The 22533-nt window shown below is 44.1% G+C and overlaps 1 protein-coding gene across 11 annotated transcripts in view; it reads right to left on the bottom strand.

Annotated features, from left to right (window-relative positions):
* LOC106988537 (serine/threonine-protein phosphatase 4 regulatory subunit 1-like) overlaps positions 1-22533 on the bottom strand; it is an 82145-nt gene that overhangs the window by 35846 nt on the left and 23766 nt on the right. For 6 of the 11 annotated variants that reach the window (XR_003416386.2, XM_027046776.2, XM_053199781.1 and 3 more), the window contains exons 3-5: positions 18195-18327; positions 5215-5321; positions 3786-3928 (exon numbers count right to left, since the gene is read on the bottom strand). Coding sequence is in view for 10 of the 11 variants with exons in the window: in XM_027046776.2 (XP_026902577.2) it covers positions 3786-3928; positions 5215-5321; positions 18195-18327 (383 nt within the window). In the remaining variant the exon portion in view is untranslated. The remainder of the gene's footprint in view (positions 1-3785; positions 3929-5214; positions 5322-18194; positions 18328-22533) is intronic. The other 5 variants (XM_027046778.2, XM_053199783.1, XM_027046779.2 and 2 more) reach the window with 2 other exon arrangements.

Here is a 22533-nt window from a genome sequence, read left to right as displayed (position 1 = left end):
GAAGACTGAAGGTCTCTATTTCCTCTGTGGAGGCAAAGGCCAGGTCACCTGTTTGGTGCCAGGCAGGGCAAGGTGAAGAGGCTTGATGACAGTGGCAGAGGCCTGAAAGAGCTGCCTTGGGCGACGTGGGAGCAGCTGAGCAGGGACAAGTGAAAGGGCAGGCAGACAGTGCTGCAGTCGGCTGCGATCGAATCCATAAATGTGCGATGGCACCAATCACTGCACCCCCCGCCCCGCAGACTCAGCCTCCGTGATGCGGGAGGGCTGTGATGGGCAGGCAGGACCAGAGCGGCAGAGGCACTGTCAGAAGGACACAACTGGGGGGGCGGGGGGGGGAGGGTACCAGTGGAGAGACCAGAAAGGGGGACATGAGGGAGGGGACAGCCGAGGAGGACCTCAGGGACCCGTGAAGGCTCAGTGCGGTGGCCGAGCAGGGAGGGCAGGCTGCGGTGAGGGGGTGGAAGGCCCTCTTGGGGACTTGAGCTCCGGAGACGCCAAGGCAAAAGGAGTGGCCACCGTGCGAGGGCAGTGGGTCTGGCTGTCGCAGGGCACACACAGCCGAGAGCCTGGGGTCCAAGCCACCATTCTAGCCTCTCCCCTTCTGGAACCAAACAGATGGCAGTGATCTAGGACAAAGGTCAAGGAAATGTCAAGTTCTCTGACCCGGTGCAATCTCATTTTCAAGAACATATCCGAAGGTAAAAGAACAGATGCTCACCGCATCTACCGTATCAAAAAAGCGGAAAGAAAGCTAAGCTTTCAACCAAAGTAAAAACAGGAAGATTATGGAGATGTACAATGTCCACTACGTGCAGATTCGCTTTCTGGGGCAGGGAATCAGTCCTACTCAGGCCTTTATCCCCAGCACAAAGCACCACGCGTGGCTCATATCGGGCACTCAGAAAGCGCCGGAATAAATGAGTGGATGGGGAAAATTGCATCACGTTGAGCTCAGACCTATGTGGGGGAAGACGGAAGCACCTGGACAAGAACATGTAAAAGTAATCCAAACGCTGCCGTCAGGAGAGGGGAAGCAGAAGGACTGTCTTCCTTATTGGAACACTACCTTTAATCCTGTCATAGTTAAGAGCTCAAGTATTTGCTTTTTAAAAATGCTCAGAGCAAGGGAGAAATAGCAAGCCAAAATGGCACAACTATCTGAAAACAGTAATAATGAAAACTTGGCATATCATCAAAAATCATAAATACATGTAGCCTCTAGGGTGCCTGGGTGGCTCAGTTCATGAAGCATCCAACTCCTGATTTCAGCTCAGGTCATGGCCCGCGTCGGGCTCTGCACTGACAGCACGGAGCCTGCTCGGGATTCTGTCTCTCCCTCTCGCTTCTCCCTCCCCTGCTCCCATTCTCTCTCTCAAAATAAATAAATAAACTTAAAAAAAAAAAATACAGTTAGCCTTTGTGCAAATCCCAGAGTAACTGACAAATAGAAAGGCTGCGAGGCTCCCTGTGGCAACAATTGTAAGTGACAAGAAAGTAGAAAGAAGCCAAGTGTCTATCAATAAACTACGCTCCATCCTCGCAGTGGAGGAGCTTGCTGCTGGAAAAAGGGATGAGGGAGCTTTGCCTAGACTGCAAAGGAGTGATCTGCAGAATACCCTGGATGGTAGGGAAAGCAAGGGACAGAGCATCAGGCATGGCCCGCCACTTTGCATCTGAGAAAGGAACAAGGAACACAAGGACATACGCGTATCTGCTCAGTTACCCTCTTGTGTGCACTAAAAAAAAAAAATTTTTTTTTAATGTTTCTTTACTTTTGAGAGACAGAGAGAGAGGGAGGCAGACTGCAAGCCGGGGAGAAGCAGAGAGGGGGAGACACAGAATGCGAAGCAGGCTCCAGGCTCTGAGCTGAGCTGTCGGCAGAGACCCCCGACGCGGGGCTCGAACTCACGGACTGCGAGATCGTGACCTCAGGTGAAGTTGGACGCTTAACTGACTGAGCCACCCAGGGGCCCCCCTGTGTGTATTTTTTAAAGGTAAGAATAAATTAAAACCTAGGGGGCGCCTGGGTGGCTCAGTCTGTTGAGCATCCAACTCTTGATTTTGGCTGAGGTCACAATCTCATGGTTCGTGAGTTCAAGCTCTGCCTTGGGCTCTGTGCTGATAGCACGGAGCCTGCTTGGGATTCTCTTTCTCTGCCCCTCCCCTGCTCATGATCCATCTCTGTCTCTTTTGCTCTCTCTCCAAATAAATAAATAAACTTTTTTTTTTTTTAAGAAAAAAAGAATAAGTCAAAACGTAGAAAAAAATGGCTATCTACAGAAGGAGTAGGGAACAGATGGGGGAGGTAGGGATAGAAGTCAGATTTTTCTGAATGTGCTTTGCTTTACAGTTTTGACTTGGAATCATGTACAAACATCTTAAATAATTATTATAAGTCTAAATTAAATCCAAATGTAAAAGCTAAAGCAATTCCTAAAACTAAAAAATAAATGAAGATAAATGAGCCTAATGGCAGATCAAGTTGAGAGCTCAGGCACAAAAAGGGTTAATACAAGTAACTTTGAAACACAGTCTCATTAATACTAATGTTAATAGGACTGTGCGACTGTGCATCTCTAGTGGGAGACAGTCCAAAAACAAAAAGAACGGCAAAGAAACCTTAAACTATATTCAGTTATCCCACCAAACTGTTAGTAATCATACTGGCATTTTTATTTTGGATACACACACACACACACACACACACACACACTAATGCCATTAAAAAGCAAGATGTGTACCGTGTAAAAAGACAAAAACAAAACAACAAAAAAGCACAAGAGTTACAAATATAAAATCAAATAAGTAAAAGCCCTATAATCCTCAATTTAACGTGGAAATATCAATACAAACTCATGGTGGGGAATTCTGTAAAGAACAGATAAGGCTGACAAAACCCAAAAGCAGTGGCCACACTGCTTTTGTGCTTCCTGATCTGATACAGCAACAGGGCCTAAAAAGGATTCTTATCCAACAACCCAAAACTCTGAGTCTGACCAAGGCTGTAGACTTAAGTAGCAGTTCGTAGGAAGTACTGGGAACAGAGGAACATTTCAAACCACACTATGGGGATGTAATCAGCCAGATCCCAAATGTGGGGAATCCTATAGTCTAATGACTTAGTTTCCTTGGAGCAGAGGAATAAAAGGGAGGATGAATTATGACAAATTAAAAGAAATTGTAAAAGGTACATCAATCAAATGTAATATATGGACCTCATGTGGATTTGATTTAAAGAGACTGCCCGCATAAAACCAGATTTCTGAGAAAAGTGAAAAATCTGAACAATGACTAGAGATTAGTGAAATATCAAAGATCTATTCATAAATTCTATCCATGTGATAATGGGATTGCTATTATGTGTTTTAAAAAGTATCTGTATTTCTCAGAGAGTAATACTAAAGCATCTACAGTAAAAATGATATGGTATCTGGGAAATGCTTTTATCTGGGTTGGATTATCTTAAGATAAATGAGAAAACACTGGTCAAATGTTAATGACAGTCGAAGCTGGGTAGAGAGTACACGGACATTCATTTTAATATTCTCTCTACTGCTGTGTGTTTGAAAATTTCCATAATAAAAAGTTAAAAAAAAAAAGAAGTATCTCATGATAATAAGAATGAGTGCTATCCGCCTGAACAATTGGAGGAACCGAGCACAAACAGATCTTTTGTTCTTGAATCACTTAACTCCACAAAGCTGTTTTCTGAATTATGGATATCAGCTACAAATATGACTAAGGAGAATTCGCTGCACAGATCTTAAGGTTACAATTTTTCACACCTGGTTGTTCGGATCCGTGAGGTACCTCACTACGATCGGTGTAAGATAGTCCGCGAGCACCCCTGGAAAATTCGATCTGTTTTCTTGTAAAAAGACGGCAATGGGAGGAATCTGTTCCACCAGGTCGGTCCGCACCGTGGGCTCTGCAGCAATAAAAAATCAGAAAAGAATCGTATAAGAATAAGGCAAGCATCTTACAGAGTGTATGGCGATAGTTTCTAGCTTTTCTTACTAAAATACTTCATCAAGGAAATTAGACAAACGCAGTTTAAAAATCATTTCCCGTTTAGAGTATTTATGCTACAGACAGGCTTAAAAAGCTAATAAGCTATCCAGCAATATAAAAACATAAAAGGAAGGGAGAATGACAAGTCTATTATAACAAGCCATATATAAATCGAGGAGGGAGCAGGCAGTCTGCAACGCTGGGCCAGCGTCCAAAAGCCATTACAACTAATGGCACATATGCCAGACCTATGGGTTGTGCTTATTTAAATTCCAGCCGGAATGTATACATTATAAATAATTCTTTCGTAAGTGCACTCCCCCACAATCCACGCATCCCAATTATTTCTAAGGCAGAGCATTAAACAAAAGAGCGGCTCTAGCTCCAATATACCACATTAAATTTAACACAAATATATAATTGCTTCAGCACTGTAAATGGTGACTCATTTACAAAGAGAACCCATTTAAGGATTCAAAACATCCACTTGGGCTTTTTTAAAAGCATTGTGTCATATTCATCTGAATATTTTAAACTAATACAGGAGCTATATGGAATGTTTATTTTTCTATTTTCAGTGAAAATGATCAAAATCTAAAGCAGTGTAAGATTTCAGAAACTTTCTGAAGCTGTTCACTGATCGTTACAAATGGGGGGTCGGGGGGCGCAGGGCAGCTCTCAGTACTGGTAACCCCACCACTCACTCCTGCGTGCATGGGGGAGGAGGGGCGAGGAGGGACATCTCAGTGTCTACCACCCAGCAGCGTGCTTTCCTCCCCCCGGAGAGCAATCATGGAGAAGTAGAGAGAGAGAGAGAGAGAGAGAGAGAAATCAAGATCAGCCTACAAAGATTACAGGTGACGGAAACTAATGACTGGGATTGTTCTAATCCAAAAGACTTCTTTTGATGTGGTCTTTCTTAGCAACCAACAGTCGGCAAAATGCATGAAATACAAAAGGCCTTAACTGCCAGGGCAAATGGCATTCATGGCCATTAGTCATTCTAATTTTCTAAAAATAAGGATAATTTGATGCCAAATAAGACACCCATTGTTGATGACAATATCCATTCATGCTTAGACATTGCTTAAAATTTTCGATCAATACCCAGGTTTTCTTTTTAATTCACTACCGGTGGTTATACGCAATTTCTTGAAAATACACAAGTAAAAAATAAACGTACACAACAATCCTTATACACACCTGCGTCTTCTGACAATCTGACCACAATCTCCATGACCATTAAGAAGTCCTCCTCATTGTTACTGAAGTCCCGGAGGATGTCATTCAGCCCTCTGGCAATAATCTGACTGTGGAGATGAGAAATGATCTATACAGTTACTTGGGCAACACTGAGTGGCGGTATGCTAATTACAGGCATTGTGTGAAGGGCAGGTAGTAAAACCAAGGAACAAAGCAAAGTCAGTGACCTCTGTCCAGAGGGAGGAGAGACGGTCAAGGAACGTCCAAAGATAGTCATTCCCATGTGGGTCACTGTCCTATAGGAACCAGACCTGTGTCCTCTGGTCTGGTGGTCACTGGAGGTTGAAACTGTCCACTTGGAACTGGAGAAAAACGACTTTCTCCTTTTTGGATTGATTCTTCAGGCCTCGATAGACTCGGAAGAGAGGCTCCATGACAGTAGGCGGGAATTCAGTGACCAATACATGCAGAAGGAAAAGGTCCCAAGAGGCATCCAACGGCCACCTCAATCTCAAATGGCCTCTACCCACTAGGTGTCAGTAGAATCCCCCTGGCTGCCCCCCACCCCATGATGTGACAACTAAACTATGTCTCCGGACATTGCGACAGGTCTATGGGGCCAAAAATCAGCCCTGGTTGAGAATCATCTCATTAGAAGATTAAAGGTATAAGGAACCCTCTGTACTAGCTTTGCAACTCTTCTGTAAATCTAAAACTGCTGAGGGGCACCTGGGGGCCACAGTCAGTTAAGCATCCGACTCTTGATCTCAGCTCAGGTCTTGATCTCAGGGTCGTGAGTTCAAGCCCCACAATGGGCGTGGAGCCTACTTAAAATAAAATTTAAAAATTAAAAAAAATAACTAAAATTAATACTTTTATTAAAAGCCAACACCTTTGCTGGCACAGATATGAGGCAACAGGAACCCACAGATACTGTTGGTAGGAATGCAAAATAGTACAGTAATTTAGAAAACGGTAGGTTCTTAAAAAGCTAAATATGCATTTATCATTCAATCCAGCAATTCATTCTTAGGTATTTGGCCAGATGAAATGAAAACTTATGTCCACATACAGACTTGTACACAAATGTTCACACTGGCGCGATTCACAATAGCCACAAAGTGGACGAATTTCCATGTTCCTCGCCGAGGGAATATACACACAAGGCACCAACTGTCCATACAATGGACACTAAAAAGGAACAGCCTAGTGGTAATAACGGGGATAACTTCCCAACGTATTTTACTAAGGAAAAGAAGCCAGAGAGAAAAGACAACACGACACACGATTCCGTTTATAAGGAATTCTAGAAAAGGCAAAATCTTTGCCTCCAGACACAAATCGCTGGTTGCCTGGTCCGCAGCGGGGAGGAAGCAAGGGACAGGGCAAAAGCAAGAACAAGGACACAAGGCGGTGATGGCAATGTTCAAATGTGCCTCTGGTTGAGGGTTGTGTGACCGTTGGCACGTATCCACCTGGGTGCTTTAGGTGGGTGAATTTTATTGCATGACATATATGCCTCAGTAAAGCGGCGTTTTGTTTTGTTTTGTTTCTCAATGTGTATTTATTGTTGAGACACAGGGAGAGACAAGCATGAGCACGAGTGGGGTAGGGGCAGAGAGAGAGAGAGAGAGAGATAGAAACTGAAGCAGGCTGCAGGCTCTGAGCTGTCAGCACAGAGCCTGACGTGGGGCTTGAATCCACAAACCATGAGATCACGATATGAGTCGAAGTCGGACGCTTAACCAACTGAGCCACCCAGGCGCCCCAGTAAAGCAGTTTTAAACAAAGACATGAATACAGGGGAAAGTCAGTGTGACCAGCTGTGGCCTGGAGGCCTCTGCCCAAGATGAGGGACAGGCACTCTGGAAAGGCTTCTTGGAGCCAATGGAAAGGAGCCCCTGCCTGCCTCTGCCTGTTCCTCTGAGCCCCTCACAACCCAGGAACAGCACGCATCATTTCTGGCCGTACATCAGAATTAGCTGAAGTTGCAAACCCACCTTGATTTGCAGGAAAAGACTGGAAACGTGGAATTCAAAGAGGTAGTCGTTTGGCCCAGCACACAACAGGAAAAAAATCCATCAACTCAAGCCTGTCCTCGGAGAGACTTATACCACCCCTGGGATGAAAGGTCGAGATCTGGCAGCCAGGAGGTTTGGGAAAGTCGAAAACAGACACTATAAAGTCCCTGATTACATTTCACTGGACCACATTCAGGTTGGCCTCCCCTGGGAAATCAAGCAACTAAGATCCCCAATCTGCTTCCAGGGCCATAGAATGGATAGACAGACCTGAATCCAGCTTCGAGTGGTCGCAAGGGACCTGCCCTCTTAAGGGAAGTGAGGAGAGGGGCAAGAGAGGGCCCCTGAAGCAGGGAGCGACAGTGTATCCGCTGCAGTGAATACAGAACGGGAAAGCTAGACTCCCACACGCCAGTGCTCTGGCACCAACACTTTGGAAAACTTGGCTGCTTTGGGCTGGAATGACCTGGAGAGGTCATAGTGGATGAGCACAGTCCAGAAGCATCAGGCTCAGTGCTTCTCAGTGCCAGCTATGCTAATGAGGAGAAAGGAGAGAGAACAACTGTGCGTGATTCAGAAAGCATTAGAAAGTTCGATGAGCTCAGCCACCGGAAGCTCAGGGCATGGTCCCTGGCCCGTGGTAAGCCCTCAAGCGCATCAGCCATCAGTATCACAACACAAGCAAAGAACTGCAATTAAAATGTCTACCAAAAGAGGGAAGCTTAAATAACTTATGCTAGATCTATCCATGGGCATGCTGTATAAGCAGTTTCAAAGTTACTGATAGATATGCACTGACTTAGAAAGACGCCTGTGATACCGTAAATGAAAAGATGACGTGAAGAATTTTATATACAGTATGAGCCCATTTCTTAATACAAACTATGTTTACGTATGTATGTGCAATACACGTTACTTGTATATGCATACACTCTTTTAGGGAAAAGTCTGGAAGCATATATTACCTTAGACTGCAGTGGCGGGGGAGGGAGACTCCCTGTTTCAGAGAACTCCCGAAATTGCTAAATGTTTCAAGAATGTGTTATTTTTGTGAATTTTTTGAAATATAAAGTGGATGACTCTATTTTACTCAGCAATGTTCCCTGGAACTCTTAGCATGGAAGTAACCTCTTGTGTCTTCGTCCCTTCCTTCTCTCACCCACTGGTGCGGTCACTGTCGTGAGTCTGTGAGTTAGCCCAATTACCCAGCCCCAGACGCAGGGCCAAGAGATGCCCGTGTTCCAGGGCCTGCCCTGAGGGGCACAGCTCCCACCGGGATGTAGGCAAGCAAATGAACGAGGATGGACAGTGACAAGACCCTCAAGAGAGGGGAGGAGAACACAGGGGAGTGAGCCAGGGAGCTCAGGGTGAAGATGTGCAGGAGGAAGGCAGGAGGACACGGAGGGGGAGGACATGGGACCCAGACCCAGACCGATCACACAAGGACTTTAAAATAAGCATGATTATCATGCGGAAGGGCTGGGGTGCCTGGGTGGGGGAGGGGCTCCGTCGGTTAAACGCCAGACTTCGGCTCAGGTCATGATCTCACGGTTCATGGGTTTGAGCCCCACATCGGGCTCTGTGCTGACGGCTCAGAGCCTGGATGGAGACTGCTTCGGATTCTGTGTCTCCCTCTCTCTCTGCCCTTCCCCTGCTCATGCTCTGTCTCTTTCTGTCTCTCTCTCTCAAAAATAAGCAAACATTAAACAAAAAAACAAAACACGCAGAAGGGCTGCTGGAAAGGCTGGACGTGCTCAGACAGTGAAGGATACAGGAACTCTGCATGCCGTGCTTGATTTTTCTTGAAATCCAAAACTACGCTCAAAATTAAAATTTATTAACTAAATGGAAGCGAAATAAAGACTGTTTCAGATAAAACTTGTGAGAATTCACGGGCAGCAGTCTTAGACTAACAAGAGTCGAAAAGGAGGTTCTTGCGGCCAAAGGATGCCGAGTGAGAATGGGCATTTCACAAAAAGAAATGAAAAGCACGAAAACGGCCTAAATGATGGCAAATATCAAAAAAGTATGTTCCTCATTTTCATTGCTTTAGAAGATGGTTGGATATCTCCAAGAAATAAAGTAGCAAGGTACGGTGGGTGGGATGCATGATGGCGTGCACTACAGAAAAACAAGAGCACCAAAGGTGGGAAGAGGCAACGGCAGCCCCCGCGAGCATAGTCTGTACTCTCAGGACGTGCTCACGCAGGACCTTGCACCGTATGCAGAGTGGCATCATTTCATTGGAATACATGTTGTAATAAGTCAGCGAAGTACATTATACTCCCCAGAACAACCAATACAAATTTATTAAAGGAAGCGTAACTAATAAGCCGATAGTGAAGATAAACTGGAATCGTAAAAATGGAAGCAAAAAAAGTCCAAAGAAATGATTCTTCTATTTCAAATATGAAATACAAATTGTTTATGTTCACACACCCCCTCTCTGAAAGCAGCAGCAAAGGAGAAAAACAGCAAGACGAGTGGAGTCGATAGAAAACGAAAAGGTGGCATCTGGGTTAAGCGTCCGACTTTGGCTCAGGTCATGATCTCGTGGTTCATGGGTTCGAGCCCCACGTGGGGCTCTGTGCCGACAGCTCGCGGAGCTCATGCTCTGTCTCTGTCTCTCAAAAAATAAACAAACGTTAAAAAATTTTTTTTAAAAAGAAAACGAAAAGAAAGATGGTAGATTTAAACCAACCAAACCCTATCAATCGTCACTTCAAATGTGTATGACCTAGGGGCGCCTGGGTGGCGCAGTTGGTTAAGCGTCGGACTTCAACCAGGTCACGATCTCCCGGTCCGTGAGTTCGAGCCCCGCGTCAGGCTCTGGGCTGATGGCTCAGAGCCTGGAGCCTGTTTCCGATTCTGTGTCTCCCTCTCTCTCTGCCCCTCCCCCGTTCATGCTCTGTCTCTCTCTGTCCCAAAATAAATAAAAAAACGTTGAAAAAAAAATTTAAAAAAAAAAATGTGTATGACCTAAACATTCATATTAAAAGGCAGAGATTATTAAATTGGGTAAAAAAGACCCAACTATATGCCTTCTATAATAACTACACTCCAAATATAAGACATGAATAGGTTAAAAATAAACACACGAACAGAAATATATCATCCAATCAGTAATCAAAGGAAAGTGCATATGTTAAATTCAGGGAGTAAGGTTCCGAGAAAGGAATATTTACTAGGGACAAAGAGAGGCATTACACAGAGATAGATAGATCAATTTATTCAAGAAAACAGAACACTACTAAATGTGTATGCACCCAAGCACAGAGGTTCAAAATACACCAAAGAAGCTGTTAGAATTGAAAAACAGACAAATCCATAATCACAGCTGCAGATTCCAACACCCCTCTCTCAGTAACTGACAGAACAAGCAGATGGAAAATAAGTAAGAACACAGAAGACCTGGACAGTGTTTTCAGCCAACTTGCCCTAACTGACGTTTATAAGATACTGTACCCCAAAATACTGGGATGCACATTCCCTTCAAGTGTACATGGAACTTTCACCACCTAAAGCAGTTTCAGAAACGTTAAAGGAAGAGAAATAATACAAAGTAAGTTCTCTGACCACAGAAGACTTAAACTAAGAATACAATTAACAGAAAGATACCTGGAAAATCTTCAAATATTCGGAAATTAAACAATGTACTTCTAAATAACTCATTGGTCAAAGGAGAAATCATTGTAGACATCAAAAATACTTGATAGCAGGGGCGCCTGGGTGGCGCAGTCGGTTAAGCGTCCGACTTCAGCCAGGTCACGATCTCGCGGTCCGTGAGTTCGAGCCCCGCGTCAGGCTCTGGGCTGATGGCTCGGAGCCAGGAGCCTGTTTCCGATTCTGTGTCTCCCTCTCTCTCTGCCCCTCCCCCGTTCATGCTCTGTCTCTCTCTGTCCCAGAAAATAAATAAACGTTGAAAAAAAAATTTTAAAAAAAAATACTTGATAGCAAAAAGCAATAAAAATATTACTATCAGAATTTGAGGATGCAGCTAATCTAACACTTAAGTACTTCCAGTACCTAATAGCAACCTGACAATGTTATTTTAAAAAAGGCCAGGGGGTGTCTGGGTGGCTCAGTGGGTTAAGCGTCCAACTCCTGATTTCCGCTCAGGTCATGATCTCAGGTTCATGAGTTCAAGTCCCATGTTGGGCTCCGTGATGACAGTGAGGAACCTGCTTAGGATCCTCTCTCCCTCCCTCCTTCTCTGCTCCTTCCCCTACCTCAAAATAAGTAAATAAACTAAAAAAAAAAAAGGCCAAAAACATAGCTAAACATACCTCAACAAGAAAAAGAACAGCAACAAAACTCGCCTCAAAAAAGAAAATAATATGAATTTGAGGAGAAATTATTGAACTAGAAAATAAACACACAATAGGGAATATCAAAGCCAAAACTTGATTCTTCAACATAACTAATATACTTGATAATCCCCTGGTAAGAATTTTCCAGGGGGAAAAGAAAGAAAAGGCAATAATAACAAATAACAGAATGGAAAATGGGGCCATACTACAGATTTCACAGACAATAAAAAGAAAATTACCATTTTCTAACACAGAATGAGATAATAGATCTAAGCAATGATTATTTGTGACCACTAAAGTCATGAGAAGAAAGGCTGGTGGGGAATTTTATAATGAAAGAATCCAACACCTGCACCCACTGCTCGACATGAACATCTCCAAAAGTGGAACACCCGGACACTGTTTCGGGATGTTTTGTAATGAGAAATATACAAAACAACACAAGAAGTATTGTTTAAAAAAAAAAAAAAAATTGAAGCAAAATCTAATCAAGTCTCCAAGTGTAATTTTTGGTTCACAGAAAACACAAAGAACAAAGGAATATGTTAAATTACACCATGAGAATAATGACCACCAAACCCAGAATGTGGAAAATTCTACAAGACTAATGACCCCTTCAACAAATAGATGATGTAGGGAAAAGATGAGAGGGAGAATCAATTAGAGATTAAAAGGGATTCAAGATCAAAAGGAAAAAAAAAAAACTGCAAACCAAAAAAGACTTAAGAGACACATCTACCTAATGAAATGTGTGGACCTTATTTGGATCATGATTCAAACAAATCAACCATAAAAAGGCATTTCTGAGACAGGGAAAATTTAACATAGACTGGTAGGCTGAAGGCATTCTTGTTAATTGGGTTGAGTGCGATAATGATACTGCAGTTAGATTTAAGTCTTTAACTGGATAAAATGAAATGTCTTGAATTTCTTTGAAAATACACCAGCAAAAAAAAAAAAAAAAAAAAAAGCACAAAACTTCCACAGAGAAAATGACCAGATTTTTATCGGGACATTCAAGAAAACCTACATAAAGAGAAAGATATACCATGTTTATGGATTGGAAGTCTAAATATTGTAAAGAGGACAATACTCCCCAAACTGATATATCCATTCAATGCAAACTCAAGCAAAATCCCAAGAAGTGTTTTGTTTTATTAGAATCTGATGAGCTGATTTTGGAATTTATATGAAAATGCGAAGGACCAAATCATGTCAGAGAAGGAAAACAAAGAGGCAAGTCTTGCTCAATCAAGTATCAAGACCCACTACTAATCTACAGTAATCAAGACAGTGTGGTACCGGCTGAGGGGGAGACGAACAGACTGCGGGAAGAAGAGACAGCCCAATCACAGACTGGATTATAACGGAGGTGGCACCCCAGCGCAATGGGGACAAACCTATTTTTGCAAAGTGGTATTGTCATAATTAGGAAAATGAAACTGGACCCCTTGTTCATACAAGGAACAAAAATTACTTTCAGACAGATTGCAGACCCAAATGTGAAAGAAAAAAAAAAATCTTTAAAGCAATATAAAACATTCTGTTATGATATTGGGGTAAAGGAAGACATTTTAAGGAAGCGTCAAAATGCACTAAGGCTAAAAGAAAATGTTGATAAATTTACATCAAAATGAATAGCTTCTGGTCACCAAAAGAACACCATAAAGACAGCCGAAACACAAGCCACAAGATGAGGAAAGATGTTTGCTGTACATAACTGACCAAGGTTTGAAATCCAGAATATATAAAGAGGTCCTACAAGTCAATAATAAAAAGAGAGATTGGGAATGCAAACAGGTGCAGCCACTCTGGAAAACAATATGGAGGTTCCTCAAAAAATTAAAAATAGAAGCACCCTACGACCCAGCAATTGCACTAGTAGGCATTTATCCAAGGGATACAGGTGTGCCGTTTCGAAGGGACACATGCCCTCCCATGTTTATAGCAGCACTATCAACAATAGCTGAAGTGTGGAAAGAGCCCAAATGTCCATTGGTGGATGAATGGATACAGAAGATGTGGTATATATACAATGGAGTATTACTCGGCCATCAGAAAGAAGGAAATCTTGCCATTGGCAACTACGCGGGTGGAACTGGAGGGTATTATGCGACGCGAAATGAGTCAGAGAAAGACAAAAATCCTAGCACTTGACTCATATGAGGACTTATGGAGAACAAACTGAGGTTTGCTGGAGGGGTTGTGGGAGGGGCAGATGGGCTAAATGGATAAGGGGCACTAAAGAATCTACTGAAATCATTGTTGTACTAGATGCTAACTAACTTGGATGTAAATTAAAAAAATAAATTAAATTAAAATTAAAACTAATAATAATAATAATAATAATAGTAGTAATAAAAAGAGAGAGAATCTATCTTCCTCACCAAAGAAAGATTTCAGCAGGCACTTCACAAAAAAGAAATGCAGATGTCCAACACACATATTAAAAGGTGTTCGAACTCATAAATAAATAAGATGTAAATTAAAACCACAAAGCAATACTGTCATATCTACCAGCACACTACCAGACTGGCTAATATCTTAAAATCTGACAATACCTGCTGGCAGATAAAATGTGGGGCAAAGGTGGGAATACACACTGATGCAACCACTTTGGAAAACTGGCACTATCTCCTAAAGCAGAAGACAAGCATGTCTCATCACTTAGGAGTTCTTGCCGGGCTATGTACGTCTTACAGAGATGTGTACTAATTTGCACCTGTCTACATATATTAGATTGTTTATGGCAAAATTGTTCATAAGAGTGAGAAAACCTGGGCCACCTGGGTGGCTGAGTCGGTTGAGCGTCCGACTTCGGCTCAGGTCATGATCTCACGGTTCATGGGTTCGAGCCCCGCGTCGGGCTCTGTGCTGACAGCTCAGAACCTGGAGCCTGCTTTGGATTGTCTCCCTCCCTCCCCCCTCCCCTCCATTTGTGCTCTGTCTCTGTCTCTCTCTCTAAAATAAAAAGTAAGAAAACTTGAAGTACTCTAACAGTGGATGGATAAGATGTCAGTACAGTATATTCAAACAGCACACTGTTATAAAATCAACAAACTCAAAACGACATGCAAAACCACAAAGTGACATATCCTATATGATTTCCCACGTCACAAGTTCAGAAACAACAAAATTAACTTGTTCGATTTGGAAGCAGATACTTAGGTGCTAAGACCGGAAACAAAATGAAGGATGTAATGAACATAAACATCGGAAGGTGGCCACCGCATGGCAGGGAGGGAGTGGTGGTCAGGAGGGTAGGGAGGACACGCATCTGGGATGACCTCAGTCATGGCCACATGGGCATTTACTTCATAAACACTCCTTGGGTTTTTCATACACGTTTTATCCAATTATCTGCAAGTGCTATATTTCATAACAAAAGAAGTTTTCAAGAAAGTTGGAAAAAGATTAAAGGAGAAAAGGCATCTCAACAGATATAAAAGAAGCATTATATAAAATGCAGACCTCATTGAGGATTTTTTAAAAAACTCTTAGTAAGTTTATTCTATATAATAAATCACCTGTACCCTTCAAAACTGTCAAGAGTATCAGGAGAGGCGAAGAAAGGCTGAGAAACCGTTAGAGATTGAATGAGCCTGAAGAAACATGACAATCAAATACAATACACGATGCTGGGTTGGATTCTAGACCTGAAAACCAACCAAACAGACAAAAACCCTGATTTAAAGGACACTCTTAGGACCACTAGAAAATTTGATTAAAATCTAGATATTAGGTAACAGTATTGTATCAAAGTTGAATTTCCTGAGTTGGATCACTATTCTGTGATTATATACGTGAACAGTGAATGTCCTTGTTAGAAAAAAAGCACACGGAAGTCATTAAAGAGAAAGCAACATGATGGGCACATTTACTCTCAAATGGCTTTGAAAAACCGTGAAAATAAAGACAGACTGAATGTTAAAACAAACTTGATGAATCTGAGTAAAAAACAGACAGGAATTCTTTATATTACTCTTAAAACTTTTCTGTAAGTCTGAAATTATTTTTATTTTTATATTTTTTAACATTTTTTTAATATTTATTTTTGAGAGAGAGAGAGTGAGCGTGACGAGGGGAAGGGCAGAGAGAGGAGACACAGAATCGGAAGTAGGTTCCAGGCTCTGAGCTGTCAGCACAGAGCCCAAGATGGGTCTTGAACCCACCAACCGTGAGATCATGACCTGAGCTGAAGTCGGACGCTTAACCGACTGAGCCACCAAGGTGCCCCTGAAATTATTTTTAGAAGTTTAAAAACGGGAGCACCTGATGGGCTCGGTCAGTAGAGCATGAGACTCTTCATCTCAGGGTTGTGAGTTCGAGCCCCAAGTTAAGTGCAGAGATTCTTATAAAACTTTTAAACAATTGGTTTTCATTTAAGAAAAAAGTTGAAACATAATCTCTTAGCAAATAAGAAATACACATTTTCTTTTTTTCTTTTAACGTTTATTTATTTTTGAGAGAGCGAGAGAGAGAGACTGGGTGCGAGCGGGAAAGGGGGCAGAGAGACAGGGAGACACAGCATCCAAAGCAGGCTCCAGGCTCCGAGCTGTCCGCACAGAGCCCGACGCGGGGGCTCGAACTCACGAACTGTGAGATCATGACCTGAGCCGAAGTCAGATGCATAACTGACCGAGCCACCCAGGCGCCCCAGAAATATACATTTTCTTAAGCTGATAAGATGTAGCTACTAAAAATATAAAACAAGATAGGAAAGGAAGAAATAAAATTATCATTTTTCACAGACAACATCATTGTAGTATGTAGAAAACCCAAAGAACCCCCAGGGAAGTTATTGAAATTAGTAAGTAAACGTAGCATAATCAATGGAGACAAAATCAAAGTATAAAAATGAATTCCATTTTCATATTATCAACAACCATTAGAATATAAAAATTTTAAGAAATGATACAATTTACATTCACATAAAAGATCAAATACCTAAAACTAAATGGAAACGATACAGATCTCTACAACAACGGAAAACCATGTATCATAGTTTTAGTTATTTATGTGTATGTACACACAGAAATTTAAGAAAATCTTCAAAAAAATGGAAGGATCAGAAAACTAAATATAGTGCAAAGGTGTCAATTCTTTACAAATTGATTTATAGATGCAACACAATTCCAATGAAAATCCCAGCGGGTTTTTTTCTAGAAATTGATGAACTGGTGCTAAAATGCATTTGGAAACGCAAAAAGGCCAGAACAGCCAAGACCATTTTAAGAACAAAGTGGGAGGACTTTCTTTACTTTATACCAAGATGGTGATGATAAAAATTGCAGAAATGAAGACAGTGGGGTCCCAGTGCAATGACAGACAAAGAGACCAAAGGGAGCAGACTAGAAAGTCCAGGTATGAACACTTGGTTTAAGACAAAGGTGGCAAAGCAAAGCATAGATAAAAGGCAGTATTTTCAATAAACGGCACTGGGTCAATTGGATACCATATGGAAGGAAATGAAACTTGACGCCTACCTCACATCATACACAAAGAAAGCAATTCCAGGTGGACTGCAGTTCCAAACGTGAAAGGTAAAACAATAAAACATCAAGAAGACAATATAAGGAAATATCTTGATGGCCTTGGGGGAGGAGAACGTTTCTTATACGTGACAAGAAAGCCCCGAGCATAAAAGAAAAAGTTTCAAAATCGTGAACTACATTTAAATTAAGAAGTGCTCATCAAAAGACATCATTCAGAGTACCATCATTTCTCTATCTGTAAAATTGGGATAATAATCGGACTCACTCAGCAGCAATTGCTGTGAACCTTCCACGATTTAATAGACAGAGAGGCACAGAATGTAATTTTTGTAAAGAGGCAACGGAAGGTAAAGAGACTCAACGAGTATCATCCAGCCTTCCCAGAACGGTGCACTTAAAGACAGGTATGAGGCAAGGCCACAGGTAGACAAGTCCAGAGGACCGTTCGGAATGAGAAACACACAACGGCTTGTGAGTGGAAGGAAAGGGTGTGTGTCACAGGCGAGAAGGAGGATGCTGAAGACAGCAGGTGTATGTGATGGAGGAAGGGAGACAAGAAGAGAGATGCCTCCTCCTGCCCACTCGCCCCCAAGACAGGAGGGAAGAATGCCCTCAGACTCAGGTTTGGGCAGATTGTAAGGTGAAAAGAGGTGCCTTAGTTTCTTACTGCTTTAGGAAATAACAGTCAAGGTCATCTGTCAAAGAGGCGTGGTCTGAGGCTGGAGAAGAGTCCCGCCAGCACCCCAAGGAGTGACATCACATTGGGACAATCTGCAGGAAAGTTCCGGTCAAAAATCAAAACAAGAGAGCCATGCTCCCAACGGATGCTCCTCAATTATGGGGGCTCATTTTACTTTTCTGCGAATTGCACAGGTGGAAAGAAAGCCGGTCAGCAATCCTATCTAAACACCATTAAATTGCGTCACCATTTTATTCCTGGCTTGTACCAAGTAATCAGCAAAACGGTCACAAGAGTAACAGAAAAATCTAATCAAATGGCACCATTCAGACAGGATCCCGGCACCCTGGGAACAGCCCGCGTTCCACCTCATCCACGAGAGTCCTCAGAGCTGTCACAGAGAAACAGCCACTGTTGTCAGCTCAAACCAGACCCAACAGAGGGCTGCGAGCGTGGGAAGGACTGGCGAGCTCACCGGTTGAAGACGTTCTCACTGAAAGCATACTTTTCCAGGCGAGCGAGGGGAGGCAGGTTACCCTGGCCTGGAATGTCCAGAAAGGCCGTTAGCCTCATGCTGTCACGATCTGGGCCGTAGTCTTCAAATCCATCTAAAGGGGAAGAGGGGACAAAGCCACACTCATCAGGTCACACCTGAGCAAAAGCAGGTCCTTGCAGCAAACCTTCTACCTCCACACCCTTTCCCGTGGGAGTCTTGAGAACTTGACCGACTCCTCTAAAATGAAGTGGGTAGGTTATAACGCAAGAGAAGGGTGACCGGACCAGAGTCATAAAGAAAAGCTAAGTGCCTTTCTTTCAGTGCTGTCGACCTGACTTGTGAGTCACCTCTCATCAACACGATGGTAACCTCTCCTCTACCGGGGAACTCAGAAGCGAGGGAACGAAGCAGCTGGCCGAGCCCTGGCAGAAATGTCCGTGGAGTGCTATGCAAACAAGTGTCAAATGGTCAAAAGAAAAACATACGGGGGGGGGGGGGGGCGCCTGGGTGGCTCAGTCTGTTAAGGGGCCGACTTCGGCTCGGGTCATGATCCCGCGGTTTGCGAGTTCGAACCTCACGTCGGGCTCTGTGCCGATACCTGGGAGCCTGGAGCCTGCTTCGGATTCTGTGTCTCCCTCTCTCTGGCCCTCCCCTGCTCGCGCTCTGTGTGTGTCTCTCTCTTAAAAATAAATAAACATTTTAAAAAAATATTAAAAAAAAAAAAAAGAAAGGAAAACAGATGAGTTTGACCTCGTAACCAAGAATCGGAAAGAAAGTCCGCCCCGTGTCTTGTCTTGCCCTTAACGTACTTGTCGCACAGCTTCACACACTCCGTGACACTGATTCCCATCAAACCACGTGGCGACACCCAAGCGGAGCCCTCCACGTGGATGTCTAACGGCTTCCTCCAACTCACCCTGGCCAAACACGAGCCCGCTGCCACACCGGCTCTTCCCCATTAAGCCAGCTCTTCCCTGCCTCCCCAGCGGACGGCAGGCAACCCTCCCTCCAGTGCAGTGGGGAAGTGCGGCCGAGCTCATGGGCACTGGAACCGAACGTCCCTGAAATGAAATGAATCCCCCGACCGCAACTCACTAGCTGCGTGCCCACGTTAAGTGATTTAACCTGTCTCCACCTCCGTGCTCTTATGTTAGGGACGATGTAAAAATGCGCTCTCAGGATGCTAAAACAAGGGAGACTGGGCATGTCAAGCCCCGCAGATCTGGTCCCTCACGGTCTGGCCAACCTCGATGGTGGCCACCACCCTTTCCCCACTCACGCATCAGGGGCATAAACGCTTCCCTACTGTCCCCTGCACGGAAAGAGCTGAACAGGAAACGCTACTCACGCAAAAAAGCAGAGGCTTCCTACCTGGCAGAGAGGAAAACCAGCTGATTTAGGCAGTAACTGATAAGGGTTTAAAATAAGAAATGACACGTTTGTGCCTAGGTGTTTACTTTGAAACACTAACCACATTTTCCCTCCACAAATTCTTTTAGGCTAGTAATTAGAGCTTATTAAAAATTTACATTGTGTAACAGTTACCCAGAGAATTTTAATAAAGAAGTATACGTCTGTAGAAAAACTACGTGTGACGCACTCAAATACATCATTTCTTGCAGGATCCCTGCCAGGGAGGAATGGGTCCCCACTGAGTCACAGCCAAGCCCTCACCTCACCCCCGACCACAGTCACTTTGTAGGAGCGATTTTCAGTGCGTTTCAGGGCCCATGAGGAACACACAGCCTCCAACCCACAGATATTTACAAAGCAGCGTGAACCTAGCCTGCAGGGGACTTTAAAAACATGAAGTTTAAAAAGCCGACGTGTCTTGGGGCGCCTGGGTGGCTCAGTCGGTTGAGCGTCTGACTTCAGCTCAGGTCACGATCTTGCAGTTCGTGAGTTCAAGCCCCGCGTCGGGCTCTGTGCCAACGGCTCAGAGCCCAGAGCCTGCTTCGGATTCTTTCTCTCCCTCCCTCTGCCCCTTTCCCGCTCGCGCTCTGTCTCTCTCTGTCTCTCAAAAATAAACATTAAAAAAAAAAAATAAAGCTGAGGTGTCTAAATGTTTGGGGTCACAGAGAGCTTTGGAACTGGATGACGCCCACAGACATACATACTCAGAACTTTTCCTAAAGAATCAAGGGTTTCAAAAGATCCCCTGAGACCCACCTATGTACTTGGTGGGTTAAGAGGCACTCTTCAAAAAAACTCTATCCGCGAACTAAAGAACTTAGCAATTAGTTCCACAAAGAATAACTGTTATCAGGGAATATTAATGATTCCATTATATTAACTATATAACATTATACTAACTATATACATGGAAATAAAAGCCATAAACCATAAACTACAGGGTGATAACTAATCTTCATTGATCTTCCTATAGGCCAGGAACTGTGCTAAGAGCTTCACAGATAGCGGTGGTTCATCAACTCCTGACAACCACACTATCCCCATGTTTCTGTTAAGGGAGCTGAGGCTGAGAGGATCCGAGACAGCTGGAAAGGCCACACAGCCAGAGAGGAGCAGAGTCAGAATGAGAACCGAACAGTCGGACTCTACGGGGCGCCTGGGGGGCTCAGTGAGTCCAGCGTCCCATTTTTTAAATTTTTTTTAAGGTTTATTTCTTTTTGAGACAGAGAGAGACAGAGCATGAGCAGGGGAGGAGAGGGGCAGAGAGAGAGGGAGACACAGGCTCCAGGCTCCGAGCTGTCAGCACAGAGCCCGACGCGGGGCTCAAACCCACGAACTGTGAGAGCGTGACCTGAGCCGAAGTCGGGAGCTCAACCGACTGAGCCACCCAGGTGCCCCTCCAGTGTCCCATTCTTGATTTCAGCTCAGGTCATGATCCCAGGGTGGTGGGATTGAGGCCCGTCAGGCTCCGCGCTGCTTGGGATTCTTTCTCATTCTCCTTCTTTCTCTCTGCCCCTCCCCCAATCACACTCACGTGCTCTCTCTAAAATTAAACACACACACACACACACACACACACACACACACACAAGACACAGTCAGACTCTAGACACAGCACTATGCTGTACTGCCAGAGAGGAAACCTACATTTTAATTTTCGAAGAAATTCCTCCCACGTCCCTGTCTGGGCTTCAGGCACGGTGACCTTCCAATGCACCAAAGTCCTTCACCTCAGTGATTTTCTACATGTTGGTTCCACTGCCTGGGACGCTGTCACTTCTTACCCCCTAGCCCCACCCCAGCTGAGGTCCCCCTCGGGGACGCGAGAGAAGGCCCCACCTCTGCATATAGCCTCTCACGGAGCTGGGGACTCCCCTGTCCTAACACTGCCCATGAAAGTGGCAGCATCGGGCTTTGTGACTGTCTTAGGTTCGTCTCCGAGCTCCGTGGAGGCGCTGTGACCCCAGTGCCCAGTATAGTACCTGACAAGTAATAGGTGCTCAATGGAAAGTAGCGAAATGAGGAATGATACCACCAGAAGAAACTTAAATAAAGAAAAACAAATGCTGAAACAAATGGGTGTTCTCATACAGACTCGTAAAGAAGAAGGAACCTTACAGCATGCCTTGATAAACTCCCTCATTTTATAGACCACTAAAGAGGCACACCCCCAAAGCCAGCGGCAGAGCTAGGATTCCTAGAGCCTAAATGTTCTGTGTTCCAGACCAGTGCTCTTTCAGGAGATGAGCAGAAAGTCTACTCAGGTGAGGCTAGGGGAATCAAAGAACACCAAGGCCGGAGGGAAGGGTTATGGTCTCCGAGGTAACTGAAGGAAAGTCAAAGACTTCCGTTTCCGGCCAAGACGGTAAAAAAGCCTCACGTTTTACACATCTAGAAAGCTAGAAAACCGTCCATGAAACCAGTCTTCAGGCACTAGACAACCGGTAGCGCAGGACCGGGGCCCTCAGACAAGGGACGCAAATAAGGAACCCCTGAGACAGCAGCCTCCCATCGCCCAGAGTCCCAGCTGGGGAGAAGGAAATGTGAGGAGGCCAAAGAGGATGGAGTTTGCAAAGGAGGGAGTGGCAGCGGCCAGCCCAGTAGCCTCTGGAAGCTTCCACTGTGTACTGAGCCACGCACACGTGATAGAGAACTACCGAGACTCGGGAGGAAACATAAGAAAGGAGCCAGCAGGTCCTTCCCGGCACTGATGTGTAGGGAATAGCAGTCTGTTCCCACCAGCCAGAGGAGAAAGACCCGTAACATGGCGTTGTCTTAGCAGTAGGGCTAAATTGCTCTAGACTAACGCCTGCTCTAGACCCACCCCAATAGAACTTACATCAAGCCTCAACAGAATCAAGCACAATCCAGGAAAGTTCACTGCACACCATAACAAAATCCAGCA

Source organism: Acinonyx jubatus, chromosome A3, assembly GCF_027475565.1.
Source record: "Acinonyx jubatus isolate Ajub_Pintada_27869175 chromosome A3, VMU_Ajub_asm_v1.0, whole genome shotgun sequence".
NCBI classification, from domain to species: domain Eukaryota; kingdom Metazoa; phylum Chordata; class Mammalia; order Carnivora; family Felidae; genus Acinonyx; species Acinonyx jubatus.
This window is presented reverse-complemented; position numbering and strand designations above follow the sequence as displayed.